At 38.6% G+C, this 21065-nt stretch overlaps 1 protein-coding gene across 1 annotated transcript in view; it reads right to left on the bottom strand.

Moving 5' to 3' along the window:
• The window catches only part of LOC149298298 (nucleoside diphosphate kinase 7-like), a 49392-nt gene extending 29724 nt beyond the window's left edge, over positions 1-19668 (bottom strand). The window contains exons 1-6 of the mRNA XM_089487482.1: positions 19543-19668; positions 18903-19069; positions 18036-18146; positions 12845-12895; positions 8398-8605; positions 6208-6313 (exon numbers count right to left, since the gene is read on the bottom strand). Of these exons, the coding sequence (XP_089343608.1) occupies positions 6208-6313; positions 8398-8605; positions 12845-12895; positions 18036-18146; positions 18903-19069; positions 19543-19668 (769 nt within the window). The remainder of the gene's footprint in view (positions 1-6207; positions 6314-8397; positions 8606-12844; positions 12896-18035; positions 18147-18902; positions 19070-19542) is intronic.
• Between the last annotated feature and the right edge of the window lie 1397 nt (positions 19669-21065).

The raw sequence follows: 21065 nt of genomic DNA, 5'->3' as shown, positions 1-21065 counted from the left end.
TGTCCTGAGTTTAGAAATACCCAATGTTTTTATGTTTTTTTGCTTTTTTCTACACATTATGGGGCAATAAGTACAGGTAGCGTTTTGCTATTTCAAAGCCATTTTTTCCGAATCTGGTAATTCTTCCCCCCATGTGCCATTTCGGGTATATTTGAAGCCAGCCAATGCAATTTACCCCATCAAGTCATATATTTTTGAAAACTAGACAGCCCAGGGTATTCCAAATGCTAGCATTTTAACCCTTTCAAAGCACTAATTCTACCATCAGCCTTTGTCAAACTTTATGGTAGTCATTTTTTTTGCATTTGTTTTTCCACACACATTTTACTTCAGGTATGAATTAAAAGGTTCTGGTATATGTCACTATCACAAAACACCCTAATATGTGTTCAGCAACATCTCCTGAGTACAGCGATACCTCACATGAATGATTTTGCCTGGCTGTTTGGGGGCAAAAGGGCCACATTTGGGGCATGCGCATTTTCAATGTTGAACTTTGGTGTTTGGCGATCAACTGCCCATGCCCTATTTGGTACATCTTTGAGCCGGGCCATTTCAGTGTGCCCAATAAAGCCATATATTTTTGAAAACTAGACACCCCAGGGTATTTCAAATGCTAGTATTTTAACTCTTTCCATGCACCATATCTACCACCAGTCTTTGTCAAACTTTGTGGTAGTCATTTTTTTGCATTTGTTTTTCCACACACATTTTACTTCAGGTATGAATTAAAAGGTTCTCGTATATGTCACTATCACAAAACACCCCAATATGTGTTCAGCAACATCTCCTGAGTACAGCGATACCTCACATGAATGATTTTGCCTGGCTGTTTGGGGGCAAAAGGGCCACATTTGGGGCATGCGCATTTTTCAATGTTGAACTTTGGCATTTGGGGATCCACTGCCCATGCCCTATTTGGTACATCTTGGAGCCGGGCCATTTCAGTATGCCCAATAAAACCATATATTTTTGAAAACTAGACACCCCAGGGTATTTTAAATGCTGGTATTTTAACTCTTTGCATGCACACATTTTACCACCAGAATTTTTTCAAAGTTTGCAGTAGTATTTTTTTGTGTGTATTTTTCCCCCACACACCTACTTTATGTATGAATTTACAGCTCCTGGTTTATGCCGCTGTCACACGACACCCCAATATGTGTTCAGCAACATCCCCTGAGCGCAGTGATACCCCACATGCATGGGTTTGTCATTTTTGGGGGGAATTAAAAGGCCACATTTGGTACGTGTGCATTTTTCTAATTGGAAATTAGATGTGTGGCCATTCTTCCCCCCGTGTTATTTGGGACATTGTTGAACCCGGCCAATTCAATTTACCCCATCAAATCATAAATTTTTTAAAAGTAGACACCCCATGGGCATTTAATATGCCAGTATTTTAACTCTTTCCATGTGAGAATTGTTTTAAGCTAATATGCCAATTTTAGGACTTGCTCACAAAAATATATTTTTTATATATATATATATATATTTATTTTTTTTGCCTTTTTAAAAAAAAAAAAAATTTTCAACTTGAAGGTTCCCCTGATAGTGACATCAGTGGGAAATTATTTTTACATTTTACTGTTTTTTTACTATTTTTTTCTAATTAAATATTATTAATTTTATTTTATTTTTTAATTTATTTTTACTAATCACACTGTGATTAGAAAGCTGGGCTCCATTGACTTGCATGGTGAATGCAGTACCTGTATTCAACCTGCAAGTGGAGCCAGAGTTCTCTAGATGGTCTGGAGACCATCTAGCGAACTTTTTCACCTTTATTGTTTTTTTTCCCGGGCCGCCGCCATCTTGCAGATGGAGAGGATCACCGGCAGCTGCGGCTGTGACCGCTCTCTGGAGCGGTCACAGCCCATCGAGAGGTAAACACCATTTAAGATTAGGAGGCGATCGTTGATCGCCTCCTAAACGCTTTTAAAACGGGCGTCCGCCGCCATACAAAGTATGGCGGATGATGACGCCCCGGGGAGGGGCCAGAGATGGCCCCTTTGTGCCGATCATGGCGTTGCTGAATGCCTCGAAATGCCGTTTCGGTGCAGAAAGCGAAAATAGATCGCTTTCTGCACCCGTTTAAAGACGTGCCGGTCCTGGCATGTCATTTGTCGTTAAGGCCTTGATTTTCCGCGACGTGCCCGGACCGGCAATTGTCATCAAGGGGTTAAAGGTAAGCAATTTGGTAAGTAACAAGTTCTTAAATGTAATATAAAACAAATAGTGGATGAATAAGCAACAAAAAGAAATACAAGGAATTGAACTGCACCAAGCTGATGCAAGACTCTATATCTAAAGCATGTTCGCCAGAGGCCTACCGTTGCCTCTTTATATGGAGTCAGGCATGATTAGACACTGATGAGTGGAGGTTGGGCTAGTTAATCTAGGAGCATTTGTATCCGTATCCATGAGCTGGTGGGCAGTTGGTGGGATCAAGTATTACTACTCCATACTGAAAAGTCAAAAGCCGCTTTAAAGGCCAAGCAATCAGCTTATCCTCTGGGGCACACACAGCGAGCTTCCGGGTATCACTATGTATCATGAAAAACTAAGTTGCTCCTTCTTTGAGAAGAAACTCACAAAAGGACTCTCTGGCACTCAACTCAAACTCATACCATCAGGGTATTCTGTAATCTGCTCTAATCCGTTCCATGCATCTACACTGCTGAACTAACGACATTTGTTTTTCTAGACGCATTCGGTTTCAGTTCTTTTGATAGCATGCATTGCTTATACTTCTGATTTTACACACTCTGATACCCTTATATCACAGATATCACACAGTGTATCCATTCTACTAGCGATGCTACACTTGAACTATTAATAGCTCTTATCTACAGTAGACTGCTCCTTATTTTCCAGATGTTTCTACGTGCTTTATTTTGGAAACTACACTCTGCCTGTAGATTTTGCTTAAAGTGTGAACATCACACAATTATTTTAGCATCATTAAATATACACAGATACAATTGTTTCCCTGTCCTGAACTAACCACTCATTCTCTTCACTTCTTTCCTCACAGAACTGTAAAGAACCCAAAGACAGAGTTAAAGCAGCTCAGTTACCATAAAAGCAAAATATACCAATAAATATATGCAAGTTATTTTAAAAAATAATACAATTTTTTAAACATATCTGCATATCATATTCATTAAAATGGTTGGAGTGTCTGATAAATATATATATATATATATATATATATATATATATATATATACACACACACATACATACATACACTGGCCACTTTATTAGGTACACCTGTACAATTGCTTGTTAACACAAATAGGTAATCAGACAATCACATGGCAGCAACACAATGCATTTAGGCATGGTCAAGATATCTCGAGCATCAGAATTGGGATGAAAGTAGATTTAAGTGACTTTGAACGTGGCATGGTTGTTGGTGCCAGGCGGGCTGGTCTGATTATTTCAGAAACTGCTCATCTACTGGGATTTTCACGCACAACCATCTCTAGGGTTTACAGAGAATGGTCAGAAAAAAAGAAAATATCCAGTGAGCAGCAGTTGTGTTGATGAAAATGCCTTGTTGATGTCAGAGGAGAATGGGCAGACTAGTTCCAGATGACAGAAAGGCAACAGTAACTCAAATAACCATTCATTACAACCAAGGTATGCAGAATAACATCTATGAACGCACAACACGTCGAACCTTGAGGCAGATAGGCTATAGCAGCAGATGACCACACCGGGTGCCAATCCTGTCAGCAAAGAGCAGGAAACTGAGTCTACACTTTGCACAGGCTCACCAAAATTAAAGAATGGAAGAATGTTACCTGGTCTGATGAGTCTTAATTACAACTGCGACATTCAGATGCAGGGTAAGACTTTGGTGTAAACATCATGAAAGCATGGATCCATCCTGCCTTGTATTAACCGTTCAGGCTGGTGGTGTAATGGTGTAGGGGACAGTTTCTTGGCACACTTTGGGCCCCTTAGTACCAATTGAGCATCGTTTAAACGGGACAGCCTACCCGAGTATCATGACCACAGTGTACCCATCTTCCGATGGCTACTTCCAGCAGGATAATGCACAATGTAACAAAGCTCACATCATCTCAAACTGGTTTCTTGAACATGACAATGAGTTCTCTGTACTCCAATGGCCTCCGCAGTCACCAGATCTCAATCCAATAGAGCACCTTTGGGATGTGGTGGAACGGGAGATTTCGAATCATGATATGCAGCCGGCAAATCTGCAGCAACTGCGTGATGCCATCATGTCCATATAACCCAAAATCTCTGGGGAACGTTTCCAGCACCTTGTAGAAAGCATGCCGCAAAGAATGAAGACGGTGCAGAAGGCAAAAGGGGGTCCAACCAGGTACTAGCAAGGTGTACCTAATAAAGTGGCCAGTGAGTGTGTGTATATATGTGTGCTTTACTTATAGAAATTAAGCACAAGGAATGCTATGCTGGCCGATATATGCTCACACACTCACAGGTGCTTAAAGGTGCTGTTCCATCTAAGAGGCCTCTCAAAATATCCCCAGATAAGTTCTGCATCATGTAGAGCATTTTATCTTTAATGCTCCCCGTCTCTTAAAACTGTGCTTAAAGGTTTATTGAATTAGTAGAGTTGCCTAGAAAAAGAGTCCTATGATTCCTCCAAAGCCCTCCTCTAATATTACATCACAGCAGCCTGACCACCTGCAGCCATGCCCACCTGCCATTTCATGCTCATGCAAAACAATGCTTTACCAATCCTAATAAATAGTAATGGCCACATGGACCAGTGATGGGGAACAAGGTCAATGTTTTAAGCTTGTTATTTCGGGAAAGTGCTAGATTTAAGACAATAGGGAAATATTAGATTATCCAAGCGTGTGTTGGCAATCAAATACAAATGCAATGTTGTGGAGTGAAAAGTACACTAATAGTATCCAACTCTTCCTTGGGACTTTTCCACCCATTGGAATTACCCTCTGGGATATTGTAACAAGCAACATTGGATTTTCATGATTTCTTTGGAAAGAAGGAAAACGTTTAATTGTCCAAAAATATTGACCTAGTATTAAGAAAACGGCAAATGAACTGCACAAGTATATACAAAAATATATGCACCTAAACACAAGTCAAACGATATTGGTATATATAACTATAGGTATTTACTAAATGCATATTTAAGGGAACAGTTGGCCAGTATTCAGTGTTAGTGGAAAAAATAGAAACGCATTAACTGTCTCTTTCAGCATCATTATATCGATACTTTATTGAAATCACACATGTCATGTGCTTTTGTTATATTACAGACGTCTATTGTAAAAATAAAGGAAAATTTTACCTCAGGAATAATAATATTATGACAAAACTTAAAATCGATCCTTACAAATGGTACCAGAACCAGTGATGTATTTACTCAGGGTTGCTGCCATCGGCCTGACCTTAGGCTACCATGCTGAGGAGGCCCTCCTCCTTTTATGTGGGTCTTCTTTGTGCAGACCCTCAATCAACATCATATCCTGGCTTTCCACCTTAGTTCAGAAATGATACTACAGAGGTCGACTTGGAATAAGTAGGCCGCTTCCACCACAGTAGGAAAAAAAAACTCATGTTGAAGAATAATCGTGTAAATGCTCACTCCAATCTAACTTGTGGAGCTTGCTGTGTTGCTCATCACAGATAGTCCTGGCGCATGACCAGAAGACTGACAGACTGATTCACTGCCAGAGGGCAAGGAAGAACTTAAACTGGGTTTGGCTTAGCGCTGGTTTTTGCTTCTCCACTTTCCACCAAGCCAGGGCACGCTATGTGGCTCCATAATGCTGTGGCTTGCCCAAAGCCACAACATAGTTACATTGCCAAGACTAGTCAAGTTGCCTTTTTGGAAGACTAGCAACATCAAGGACCAACTAGTTTAAGATAATATTTTACTGGTTTCATGCAAAAAGTGTTAGTTTACATTTTACAGAAAAGCACATAAAACTCCAATTACTTATTAATTCTTCAAAAAATGTGTTACTTTTATCTGCACTCTATGAAGTGGGCATCCTAGCCTGCTTCAGAGGCTTTCAATATTTTACATGAACACTGGGCATCCACGTGCCCAAAACACTGTTTTTCATGGACAGCTTTCAACTCAAAAGCAGAAGTGAAATACATTAACATATGCTCAATGTGACATACTTATGTTCCCTGATTTAGTGGGAAAAAATATTCTAACTTTCTTACCTTCAGAAACAGCATGGGGTTTAATAATACAGCAGGTGCAATCTGTAAGCTTTGCAGTGTTTTTTGGTCCAGGACCACCACTTGATGGAAAGAAAAACTCTAACTCCTACAGATAAGTAAAGGTAAACATATTAATGCAAGTTACAACAAAATAATTCATTCCTAACGACTATATGATCTATAACTATTGACGTTTTATCTATTGTTCTACAAAAACCTAGAAAATAGTCATATATCTTCATCAGAGGCTCTTACTTATTTCAGGTCAGGTAAAACCAGACAAGAACCTACAAGAACCTATCATCACTGATGATAAATTATCCTGAAGATGTTTTCAGACTGTGGGGGAGTAAGAAGTGGACATAGAAGAAGCTTTAGATATGAAGGGACCTAGCATGATGCGCAACAGAACATTAAAATGACACTCCAGCCATAATGCATATGACAGCTGATGAGTCCCGTTACATTTTCATGGGCTACCCACTGCAAATGCATAAGGGGATTCTGCAGAAGCATCCACACCCATTTGCCCTGTTTCTTGCACCCCAGCTATTTAGCTGAACACATCTGTAATCAAAGATTTGCACCACGGAGGAGGTCTTCTGTTTTAGCACTGCGGCTGAAGAGTCCCCTAAAGCAGTTTTGGCATGTTCAAAAAATGCATACTGAAGTGCTTACAATGTACTTCAATATGCAATATCTGTTTAGAAGGCATAAATTATGTAAAAACATAATATTTAATAATGATAGATTAAATGAGGTTTAGAGATAAAATGGTTCCAGACTTTGCGATAAGCTAACTCAAGATCAGCAAACTAGTAATTAATAACAAAATGTCTTCCTGTCTTTTTTCCTTACTGCATTGTAATATTATATGCTCAAGTCGTTCATGTTTAACTAAGTCAAGAATTTCCATTAACAGCATCTTATGTTCATCTCTCAGGAATCTTGGGTAGTAAACTTAGGCCAAGTGGTAATTTCCACACTGGAGATATGCAATGGTCGTTTGGTTTCTGTATTGGTATGGTCCTGACACTTGATCAAACCTGATAAAGAAATAAGAGCCTCTGCTGAACAGATCCAAAAAGTGTAAGCCATGCAGCATAACAGATATGCAAAGAAAATGCAGATAAACACCGGATACTTCAGTAATCTAAACTAGAGAATCTAATTCGTGCCATATCAGCATACCAACTTGTTTGTGCGAGACGATGTGTCAAACATCCCGTTCAAGTCAAGCTAAGTGAAGAGATGGGAACGTGAGTTGTTGATGAACCCTGATGTATTTGTCATTTTAATGATATTCATCAGACCAAGATAACATCACTTTTAACCCCTCTTGATATTTTCCGTGTAAGGGTCATTGAGACCCTGTTGTAGGTCATTGGTAGATTCTACAAACTAGCACATTCTACTTGGTGTGCTGTTTCTGCAGAGCTAGACGCCTGCAAGGATCACTGGCGGGAGACCAAAAGTAAGGCTTCAAAGGTTACTGCCAGTCCTGGCATGGATTTACACTGATATTTTTAAACATAGTCAATGGGTAATCAGGTACAGTGCTCAGTCATTAAGCCATAAAAGAAATGTCTTGAGTATATGGAAGTCCAATGAAATACCTCTGAGTTAATGGCAATGCAGCTTAAAATAGCTTGGGTGGGTTAGAGTTACTTCTTAAACATAAGAGCATATTTACTACCGTTCCCTTTTTGTTATAAGAACTGGAACATCCAGAACTTTAAACAAAGGTTACGTTTTTGTTTAGGGTGGTATTTTGTATCAGTTTAATAGGCCAAGTATGCCTTAATATAAATAATTTTTTTAATATAAAACAGTACACTAACAGATTTGATGAGTAAAACTTGTGAGACTTGACTATAAAAAGCCCTAGATTTTAGGGAAAAAATAGGAGAAACTAGTCAGCTAGGTTTTAAATTATGGCCACTAACCAGAAAACAGAGATGGAAAGAAATGAATGACAGCTACCTTACTATAAAACTGAAAAATAAGATAAAAAAACACCCAATAACATTATGTATATAGTTAATGATAATGTTCTTATAAACTGAAAATATGCTGCAGCATCATTGTATTACTATACATTAGATGAACAAACTAACTTATCATTAAGTGATCTATGTATTTGCTTTTTCAGGATTTTAGACTGGTCTGGCTCAATAAATCTGAACATACTCTGGCAGCCGAAGCAATGGAATCTGAGCCATGAGCAGCGTTTTTTGTGCCGTCGGTACCAAATCTTGCCCTTATGCTTTCCGGCGATTCACTTCTTGCAATGCCAGCGTTGGTTGGACCCAACAGTTTTCTCCAGGAAGATACAGCATCATCTCCAACCACCTCCAACGCTACAATGGGTCCACTGGTTATAAAATGAATAAGATCACTAAAAAACAGAAATGCAATTTAATTTAATAATAATTATTAACTAAATTGTAAAAATACCATGTTTTCCGCCTCCAAAGAAAGGTAAATGCTATTAGAATAAAGATATAAGATTTTATATTAAAGAAATCAGCCATCTTAATTCTTCAATATAGCCTCCATTGGATCTTAGTACTCTTCACAAAAAATGCCAGCAAAACAGCAGGAGGCCCTTCTAACGGCACTGACGTCAGTCAACGCATCACTAGTTCTTCTAAATATCTCAGAGTAAGGATAGTGGAAGGGACTTCAAGACAGCAAACTAAGAATTACGCTAGTTTTGCCTCCTAGTTTTGCCACAGACCTCGGCTCCCCTCAGGCAAAAGAGTATTTTGCTTTTACTTATAACATTATAACATTTAAAAATACATTGCTTGTAAAACAATTTATAAATACTCTCACTAAATCAACGTTTAAATAAACCTTAGCAATCTCCAAAACAAACATAGTATTTTTTTTTTGCCAACATTTATGGCCATAGACCTTTCTTGTAATCAGGCAGGAATGTGAACATGATCCAAGAACCTTTCTACGGATTTAATTCATAAACATGCACTTTTTTTGTAGTAGTGAATAATAAGTCACCTCCTGTATATTTTTGGGGTTTTTTTTATGGACAACTAAGAAAAAAAAAAGAAAGATACGTTTCAACGAAGTATGTGTTAGGGCCTACGTTTGAGACCTTTTAATTATTTACTGGCGTGACATTGAGTGGAACAGAAGGACTGCTCCAGGGTATTGCAACTGAATGATACGCAACGACATAACAAGCTAGAGTGTAGTAGCAGAAAGGACGCTCATTAGGCTTCCTTGCAGAATTCCATCTACATTTAAAAGCAAACTTAAACTGTGTGTTTGCGGTGTGAATTTCTTTACTAGAATTATTCAGCTCCCTGACAACATGCACATAAATAATGGAAAATGTATATAAAACACACGTGGTAACTCTCCAAAAGGTTTACCCTAAGACTCAGGGTCTGCGAAGGTAGCAGAAATACAGATTCCATGTATGGAAATTCGCATTTCATCTTATTAATGTGTCATAGCACGTTCACAACCGTTAGATTGATGGTTTGCTCCTTTAAACAGATCCCTAGCTGCATACAATTGCAAAAGTATGCGGCCCAAATGTCTCTTTGTGTATGCACAGAAACATGTATGTTTACTGCCACATATATTCTATTATATTCGCTTTCTTGCTTGTTTTCTGCCTCTTGCTCTTGCCTTGTGTTGGGAAAGTTGCAGAATCAGTTTTCTAAGCACACAAAAAAATTACAAGATCTTTGTAAGATCACTATTTACCACGAAGAATATATTGAGATTTCTCTTGTTTTCAAGCATGTCCTAGGGACCAAGTCCAGAAACGCTTTTTACGTATAGGCTGGAGGAATGCCAACAATCCATTCTGACCTCCACTATCTTGGAAGGACAGCATGAGGTCCTCAACAGAAGCGGAATATTCCTGCCAAGGCCAACACTATTGGGTGAGCAGCTGCTCAATGATCTCCCTGTTATATGGTCCATTTACACATGGAGGTCTTCAAAACATCTCTTCCTATGTACTGCACGTCCTTCGGAGGTAAAGCACTGGCCCTCAGTGCAGAGGAGATGTTATGCGAATAAGAAATTCTGCTTGAGTAAGGTCCTAGAGCCACCGTCCCTGGCCAGGCCTAGGGCAGCAACCACCACTGATATTCAACTACTCCGCAGTATATATGTCCACTTTTTCTAGTGTGTGTGTGTGGGTAGATGTATTTGTTTCCAGCGGTGGCGAATATCATATTGTGAAGGGGCATGGTGGATAGTAAATTTAAAAATTAGAAAGATATAAAGATTTTATATGAAACTGAAGGTTTTGGACGTTAGACCAACTGATGGAGATTTGTGGTTTTACTGGATCTCAAAAGAGCAATGTCGAAAGGCTTAGGGAACATATTGTAAAAATATTTACCCACGGGTTGTGAACTTATTAAAACACATAAGGTTATTCCCATAGTCACTAAACAGGGTGATCAAGTGAGTGTGAAGACTTTCTCGACATGTTCAAAAGAGGTTCACGGCTAGTTATATAAATGTTTCAGGTGTAATGTAATGAAAGGCTTTATGAGGTGGTAGAGAGTAAGGATAGAAAACCGGATATAACTTACATGTATAGTCATTAATGTAAAAGAAAATATTTCAATAACTTTTACAAGTGAGAATCCTACTGTAGTTGATGATCACACTGCTCACACAGGACTAAACCAAGGTCGAACGGGCTTTTATCATAACTAAATTAATTTATGAAATCCACCTTTAGATCGTCCCAATCATCAGCAACTTAACAATAGTAGAGAAATATTTTAATTTGGAGGAATAATCATATAGATCCTGAATTCATTAAGTGAAGATGGCTTCTTTCATAGTATACACACAAGACAAGGTTTTAATATTGATGTCTTGCCTATTTTATTTGTAGATGTTATTACATGGGTTTATTTAGTGAATACAGCTGCAAAATGTAGGCTTTTATAAAAAAATAAATAAATAAAAAACGCTTTTAGTTTATACTATATCCAAATTTAACTTTGTCTCTATTATTACACTTCATAGAGCTTAAAGCTTTTATATTACAGTTTCGGTGCCTGGCAGTGTCTGGTGCCCATTACTGACAGATTCTGTGATAGTGATTTTAATGAGTTAACCAGACTCATTGCATAAATCATCAAAAGCTGACCGATACATAAAATACTGTTTTCTGCTTTGTCCTAACATTTTATAAACAATACAATATTGTGTTAGCTGTAATAGGCTATATACAAACATAGTATTGGTGGCTCAAGAATACATTTAAAAAGTACTCTACTACTTACTTGTTCTACATATCAAAAACTAATTTTAGTTTAAGGTATCTTTTTAAACTTGTCATATATGAAACAAATGCATGAGTCAATTCTAAAAATGGCTCTGCTTTCAAGTTGCTGCTCGCTGATACTTCCAGTTCAGTTTAGCCCGAGTGTCACTTCCTAAGATCTTAGATGAAACATTGTTGTCTCCTCCTGTAATGTAACTCTAGATAAACACGTGTTGTAAGATAAGTCTTAAAAGCAAAGAACTACCATGTTTTATTAAATTGTGAAAAAACTGATATTTACCAACGTAGATATATGCAAACCTACACAACACAAGACATGTTTAATGATGGTTTTCTTTTTTTTCACCAGGTCCATTGTTTACAACTAAATTTGCCTGTACTACATCCACTGGAAGCTTAGTAGGTAGGTACCTACCCAGTTTAAATCATGCCCTTTAGTTCTAGAACTAATCTTTTCATTAAAACCCTTCTCTCATGGACATGATTTACTCATATGCTCCTCTCTCAGCTGGTAAGAACTTATCTTTAGGAGATTTTTTTTTTTTGCGATATTACAATTCTACAAATAGCATTTTTTCCCCATAAACTCACCACAATCAGCTGTTCATCTAAATAATAAACACCATTATGCCAAAAGTGTTCACATTTCCAATACTATATACGGCAATGGTGGTGTGCAACTAACAAGAGCCACAATCAGACATTTGGACCAGAATACCCCACGGTTTCACCTTTATCTTCTTTCCTCATTTTAAATTACCCCTCTTTAGTGGGCCTCGTTAACATCTTCTGTCCCCCTACTTGTCTTGTTAAGCCTCCTATCAGTTTATGTTCCCCTTACCTACACTTCAATTCAGTTCTTCATGTCTGTCAAGTTCACTCACCCCTCTTTTCCTGTCCATTGTATCCATTTCCCCTCCTTCTACAAAACATATTTTCTTCTTATAAACATATATCCTGCTGTGATGACCATCAGCCAATGTTTAGGTAGACACTTAGGTAGACATACTGCATTTGTGCTATGCATATGCACTAAGCCCCTGCTTTGTTGTGTGTATATATTGATCATCTTAGCAGCATCTCAAAGTTTCAATTTATTTGCTTGTTAGGATAAGCTTCAATTTTTTGTACCTTTTCAACAGTATTTTTTACTTAACCATCAATCAGGAATATGCTGGTATGGCACAGTAAGAGGAGCCAGATTGGGATTCCATGTGGCTTGGCATCAGCCATACCCTCTTATAGAGATCCTACAACAAACTATGGTTTACAAGCCCACCATCAGTGACTTTGTTAATATTTAATCCGTTATAAAAATATGTATATATATCTAAAGCACCAACTTACTTAAAAAAGGATTTTGAGTGGTGTTCTCTGTAGAAATCCATTGCTTCAGCTCTGCAAACAATAAATAAAAAATACTAATGTATCATGTGTAACATATAATTAAACATTATATAATTATATATATATATATATATATATATATATATATATATATATATAACATCATGTGCATTGAATAAAACATTAAGATTGTCAGGTAGCAATTATATAAAAAAAAATATTAAAATATATTTTCAATGAACATTTAAAACACAGCCTGTAGTGCCATTTAAAGTATTTATTCAAAGTACATCTAATTTAAACTATGTATAGTGTGATACAGTTAGAAGTATTTGTTCATACCAAGGATAAACCTATAAAGTTTACTGGACTGTGCACATTAACTTTCAGCCAACACCAGTTCGGGTTCTAGTTCCAAGCAGTTACAATATAATGGATATGAGATAACAATCACTTAGAAGTGGCTACTGGGTAACGAGTTACACAATTCAACTAAAAAGTAAAGGCCCATGTATTATTTTTCATATACTAAGTTATAGAAAACCCTTTCTTCCCCCAATGATTTTTCTTTTAACCTTATTGTTTTACAGACAAAAAATACAGCCTTGTTTTTATCAGGCTGAGAATTTAGAACATGAGTATGATGGATTAAATAATAATAACAACTATTTGCTATTATTATTTTTTGTTTTATATAGTGCCATCCTTTCGCATAGCGCTGTACAACGGGTAGACAGGACATATAAATCCAACATAAACTAAAAACAGAAACATAAGGTGTGTTACTTTAACCCCTTAACGTCCAATGACGGACCAATGACGTCAGACACAAACGGTCAGGTAAAGACCAATGACGTGCCTGGCAAGAGTTAAAATAGCAGCATTTGAAATACCTTGAGGCGTCTAGTTTTCAAAAATATATGGTTTGATGGGGTAAATTGCATTGGCCGGCTTTAAAGATACCCGAAATAGCACATGGGGCAGAATGACCAGATTTGGAAAAATATAATTGGTTTTGAAATAGCAAAACGCTACTTGTACTTATTGCCCAATAACTTGCAGAAAAAAAAGCAAAAAAAGATAAAACCATTAGGTATTTCTAAACTCAGGACAAATAGTAGAATCTATATAGCAGCTTTTTGGATGAGTAAAAGATTTTTCAAAGAAGAAAAAGTGTTTTTTTTTTAATTTTTCATCATATTTTTTTTTTTTTTTTTTAGGAAATTAGATGATATGATCAAACAAATGGTATCTGAAAAAGGCCCTTTTTGTCCTAAAAAACCCCCAAAAAACAATATATAACTTGTGTGGGTACAGCGAAACACGAGCACCACAAAAGTGTTAAAACAGCCTTTGTCCCAAAGGGTACAAAAGATAAAAAAAAATTTATATCTGACAATTAACTCTTCAACTTCCTGTTTTTTTTAAATAACTGCCTCTACACTCTAAAGTAATAGGATTTTAAATGAACTGGGTCAGGAGCAGTGGCGACTCTAGAAACAATATATAGGGGAGGCACACAAGATACCACAGTCAAACTGGGGGGGCATTCATAATTTCCAAAAGTAATGTGCTATGGAATTATACTTTTGTTATTGGGCTAAAATAATACTTGATCATTCAACATGGGAAGCCTGAAGCCACAATTGAGTGCGACTAATCCTTGAAATAAATATTATAACACAATAAATAACTTTTCCACTAAATGATTTCAGGTCCTTGAACGTTTTGTCCCCTGAAGTCACTACAACTTCAGGAGGGCATTTTATCTCTGGATCAATATAAATTAAATAATTCCTACAGTAAGTTAAGTGCCAGGAAACAGATGACCAAACACATACACCAACACAGGCTCTGTAACACCAACACCCAGACACACACCAGGACAGGCTCTGCCACACCGACAACCAAACACACACACACACCAGGACAAGCTCTGCCACACCGACAACCAAACACACACACACCAGGACAGGCTCTGCCACACAGACACCCACACACACACCAGGACAGGCTCTGACACAGACACCCAAACACACACCCTATGACAGGCTCTGCCACACTGACAACTGAACACACACACCAGGACAGGCTCTGCCACACCAACACCCAAACACACACCAGGACAGGCTCTGCCACACCAACACCTATACACACACACACACACCCGAGTACAGGCTCTGCTACACTGATAACCAAAAACACACAAACAGCAGGACACAATCTACGTCACAGACGTCTACATCAGGATGGATTTTTCACACTGCATTGTCGTTTATACCCCCCTTAGTGTTTTTGCCCCTTGTGTATTGATGCCCCTGCTGCCCTTATATATTAATATTAGCCCCAGTTGCTGATAGCAGGTATAGATCAACACATTAACACACAAACCAAGCTTTGCACGTATAGATCAACTGAAATTCACTTGTGATCTCAGCACTGAAGGTATATATCAAATAAACAGAATCAGACATACAAATCCTGTATTTGCAGGTATACCATAGTATATGAAACATAGCATTGCAGGTATAGATCAAATAAATACATGGAAACAGCATTGCAGGTATTAATCAACTGAATAAGACATACAAACTGTATTTGCAGGTATACATAAATAATGTATGGAAACTTTTAGATATGGATCTACAGAATAACGCAAAAACCCAGCTTTGAAGGTATAGATCAATTGGAATTCACATAAAAACACGTCATTAAAAGGTATATTTAAAACCCCCTAAATTACAGGCATAGATCACAGGTTGCACACCCCAAAGCCAGCCCTGGCATCCACACTGCCCACACAGCAATCACACTCCTATCATACCCAGGCAACCAGTAAATGCTGGTACCTAGGCATGATGGGACTGTGCTTGCTGTGAGCAATCACACTCCTATCATGCCAAGTCAGCCAGTACATGCTGGTACAGGGTGGCTGTAAGTGATGTGCAGACCCCATACTGCTGGCAGCATCAATACACAAGGGGGCAGCTAGCTAGGTTTCAGCATGTACGGGCTGACTTGGCATGATAGGAGTGTGATTGCTAACAGCAATCACAGTCCCATCATGCCTAGGTTCCAGCATTTACACATCCATGCTATCACACACACTCATTCATTCATATACTCATTCATTCAGATTCATTCCCTCAATCACGCATACTCAGTCAAACAACCTCCCCACCCCCTTACCTGCACTGCAGCTCCTCGATGCCGCTCAAAGACTTCAGCAGAGGGCGCGGCCTCCCTCTGCGTTCTCTGGTACTGCACAGAGGAAGCAGGACTGGAGCAGAGTCATGTGATGTCATGTAAACTCTGCTAGGTTCCACTTCCTCTATGCAGTACGGAAGACCCTCCCACAGATAAGTAGCAGGGCTCGAGGTGCAGCCAGGGCAACCGATCTTACGCGGGCCCCACACTCTCTCTATCCTCCGCATTAACCGGTCAGGAGGCAAAAATCCATTCATACCATCGAGGTAATCTTTGTTTGAATGTGCTCCTAGACTATCTGTGTGGGTCTCATTCCACCAAACAGCCTCACAATGAAGTAGGGCTGCAACTAACGATTATTTTAATAATCGATTAGTTGGCCGATTATTTTTTCGATTAATCGATTAATCGGATAAAAAAATTAAAAAAAAATTAAATTTAAAATAATGTAATAAAAAACGTACAATTTACACTTTCATCTCTTTATCACAATGGCCTCTCTCTATTCACCTTCTTATTTTACTGATATAATAATAAAATCTACAAGAACCCAAACACAGTGTTTCTCAAACTAGGTTTAAATACAAAGTTATTAGTAAATATTAATTCATATGTTAATTATTTTTCATATTTAATAAAAACTATGAGAAAAAAGCCTTGTTTAAAATTTTTTTATTTACCAAACTGCCCCCGGTTATGCACATCTGACCCCCAGCTTGCCACTCTACCCCCATATATGCCTTATATCTCTTATATGCCAGTGATATGCAACTGAGCCCCCTGATATACCTTTTACCCCAGATATGTTTTATGCCCCCCTGATATGCCTAATATCGATATGCCTTATACCCCCTATATGCCACTGAGCCCCCTGATATACCTTTTACCCCAGATATGTTTTATGCCCCCCTGATATGCCTAATATCAATATGCCTTATACCCCCTATATGCCCTGAAATTCATAATACCCCCCATACACCACTATAACTCACCCATACACCACTCTGGCTCCTGCCCCTCCCATACACCACTCTGGCTCCTCCCCCTCCCATACACCACTCTGCCTCCTCCCCCTCCCATACATCACTTTGGCTCCTCCCCCTCCCATACTACACTCTGCCTCCTCCCCCCTCCCATACTCCACTCTGCCTCCTCCCCCCTCCCATACACCACTCTGCCTCCTCCCCCTCCCATATACCACTTTGCCTCCTCCCCCTCCCATACATCACTTTGCCTCCTCCCCCTCCCATATACCACTTTGCCTCCTCTCCCCTCCCATACTCCACTCTGCCTCCTGTCAGCCACGGAGGTTCACAAGACACCAGGGAGCCGGGTAGAGAAGCAGAGTGCTGTATGGGAGGGGGAGGAGCCACAGTGGTGTATGGGAGGGTGGCTCCCATACACCCCTCTGACTCCTCCCCCCTCCCATACACCGCTCTGCCTCTCTACCCGGCTCCGTTACTGACAGGAACTTTCACTGCAGCTTCATAGAAGCCTCAGCGTAAGTGAAGGTGAGTAACGGAGGCTGTCTGTGCGATGCAGACCCCCACCAGCTGACAGAGAGGATGATCCTCTGTCAGCCGGTGGGGGTCTAAACGATGCGCACAGACAGCCTCCGTTACTGCCCTTCACTTACGCTGAGGCTTCTATGAAGTCAGTAACGGAGCTGGGTAGAGAGGCAGAGTGATGTATGGGAGGGGGGAGGAGTCAGAGGGGTGTATGGGAGGGGGAGAGAGACGGAAGTGAGAGACCGGCCGACAGTGAGGGGAATCCAGGTCCCCTGCAGCGTTGCGGGGGATCTGGATTCTAGTGTTATAATCCGATCTCTGTTTGAGGTCGGATTATAATTTTTATAATCGATAAAAATCGATTCGATTAATCGATAATGAAAATCGTTGACGATTTTCATTATCGATTATTATCGATTTTATCGATTAGTTGTTTCAGCCCTACAATGAAGTCACAATTAGAAACAGCTACTCACCTACTGAGGAGAACCATTTTAGCTCTAGTGATTAGGAATCCGGAATCTAAGATCGATTCAATAATTGAACCCATTTTCATTACAGCATCAGGCTTTATCATAGCCAACGTCCTACAGGAAGAAACAAATAAATTAATATAACTTTCACATATACAATTATGTTTTAGCCAGCACATCCATCAATCTACAGAACACACACATCCAAGTGATATGACTGTCACTATTAACTATTAAATTCTAAAACACTGGCCAATTCTCATCATGAGTATGTTCGCACAGGTGGACGGATGCAGGATCTCATTACTGACTGTATCACCCGAAGAACGTGTCATAGAAAGGCAATTTTACCAGCTGTGGTAAGAAGGTCATCCATACAGCATTCGGGATGCACATAAATGGGCCTCAAAGATATGAAAAAAAAATGCAAACGCACTGGTGCCGCTCTTTCATACACTCCTACTGCTAGAGCTGGTGGCGCTCTATTCATGCCTTCTGGAAGCCTCTCAGGCATGCCAGTGTCTCAACACTGCTTCCATTGTCCAATGACTTAATTTCTCCTATTTATTCCAAAATTATCTGTGGTACAGTTTATCACTACTTGTTGATTACATTTCTACATTTTATCAAACACCCTTTGTTTACAACCTTTAGTTTTTATTAATTTTAAGATTTACAACAATCTACTTTTCCGGGGATGAATGTATTGGTATAACACCTATAAAAAACAGTCTCTTTGAGCATTGAGACATACTGATAAAGTGACTTAAATAATGAAACATATTATTAAGTAGTTCACTTCCCTTCTTGTTCTCATAGATCATGAACAGTTATTAAAAAAAAAAAACAAAAAAAAAAATCCCAACTTACTTTTCTTTTTTACTGCCAACCTTGCGAGCAGTGTACTGATCTCCATAGTCAATTAAATGGAGGAGGCGAGAGAAAACATTTATTTTGTTGCCAACAAATAAATCTTCTTTTCGTAATTCTTCATATTTTGTTCTCCTCAAGAAGATTCGATGGTTCTTCACATCATACTGTTGAAAGTATAATAAGTATTAGCAGAATATTTTCATAAATGACTTAAGTGTTATGAAAGGGGTTGAGTTTCTCCAGAGGGAATGAGTCAGATTGCGCACACTGACCGAATTACGCAGTGTGTAGGGACCTTTGTGCAGAGAAAGCTTTCCAAGTTGGTCCTTTGTAATGCATAATGAGATCAACGATTTGAAGATGCAATTCTCCTGCAAACCACTTTAAACACTGACTGGTTTTTCACTCAAAACAATACCCAAGGTCTTTTTTGTCATTATCAAGTGGAGAAAAAAGAGAGGTATCAAAAACAAAAATAAGATATGCAAAATAGGGCCATAATTACTGTTCCTCTAAAATCAGAACAGCTGAACATATCTGTAATGTTTTCTTTTATTCAAAACGAAAGACTAAAATGTAGTGTGATCTAGTCATAGATAAGGCAAGAACACAACTAATAAACAATTTAATATCTCACCATTTCAACAGATTGATCCTTAGCGTAATAGATGAGCTGGTAACGTCTCTGAAGGGCAGCATTTGGATCATACCATTCTGCTATAAACACATATCTGTCCTCTTCACTCTGAAATACAATTAACATTAAATAATAAAGTTAAGCAAAACCAGAGTAAATTTTTCAAGGGGTTCATTGGATTAAAGTGGGTATCCACTTCAGACCATTTATTCACATAACAACTTCCTTATGGCCCTGGTGTTTCCTTAATTGCTCTTTATTGTCCTGGCTACGGAGGCACACAGCTATGGTATGTAGCCATAAGAAGGATAGTAATGAAAGTAAAATGTCACTGTGGTTTGCAATTTATGCTAAACCTGAGAAGTGCAGAGTTGGCGAAGTGGGAATGTGAGGTGGGAATGTATTTATTATAACATCAAGCAAGCTAATGGCTTTAGCATTTATTGAACAATCAGTTTCCTAACTTAGGAACACAAGGTTCATTTATTTCTAGAAAATACTGCTAAATTTAGTTTGTAATTTGTATGCTGGCAAATTAATGTAGAAAGCACATTCCCAGGTATTTATAGCTGTTGACTAAAGATCACGTGGCTTGTTCTAATGCACAAGTCGGTGTTGAGAAGCTTCAGATATTCAGCTTTTGTTCCAAACACCATGGTAACATCATTCTCTGCATTCAAGAAAGGTTACTAGTAAAATAGTTTGCAGCTATAGAGAAATGCTCTGGTCTCCGTTTTTAGACATGTTGTTTTGTGCATTAGTCTGATGAATCTACTCAATTATGGTTGAATTGGCATGAGTTCTGATATATGAGATTTGTTATGACAGTTTTGAGATGTTTAGGCCTAAACTGGTCTTTGCTTCAAAGGACCATTGGTAAACAACCCTAAAAACAGCTACATTTAACTGTACCCTTAATTTAGTTATGAGACACAACTACCCTATATGTTAATGTATAAGGTCATAAGGTCTTTTCAGCTGAGGATTGGCAAGAGGTGGAGGACAAGAGAAACTTGCCACCATGTTTACATCAAGTTTAGCTCCTGTATAGAGCTCCTAGTAAATTCAAAAGGCACTAGGCAAAACTGCTAGCCTCTTGACATGGAGTCAATTTGCCAAGGGGCTAAAAATTTCACTACAGCACAGACACACACATACCCCGACGCAATACAGTCTGAGGCATCTCGTCCTTAAAAGGACCTAATCATACACTACTATCATACACAAAGCACTGAACAACACACATGATAACATGTATTTTTGTAATGGTGATAGAGTCCAGGAGTATTTTTACATAGCTTCACAATTAGGGCTGCAACTAACGATTATTTTTTCGATTAATCGGATAAAAAAAAATTGTACATTTTTTTTTATTATTTAAAATAATTTAATGAACAAACTGGGTGTTAAAAACAAACAGCAGAATAAAAACTGCATTTTTTGTTTTTATTTCCCAACCTGCCCCCCCGTTTTGCACATCTGAGCCCAGGCTTGCAACTCTGCAAGATATGCATTATATCCCA

Source organism: Sceloporus occidentalis, unplaced genomic scaffold (assembly GCF_023333645.1).
Source record: "Sceloporus occidentalis isolate IW3139 unplaced genomic scaffold, rSceOcc1.0.p SCAF_33, whole genome shotgun sequence".
Taxonomy (NCBI): Eukaryota; Metazoa; Chordata; class Lepidosauria; order Squamata; family Phrynosomatidae; genus Sceloporus; species Sceloporus occidentalis.
The sequence above is the reverse complement of the archived record's forward strand: the minus strand, read 5'-3'. Positions and strand labels throughout refer to the sequence as shown.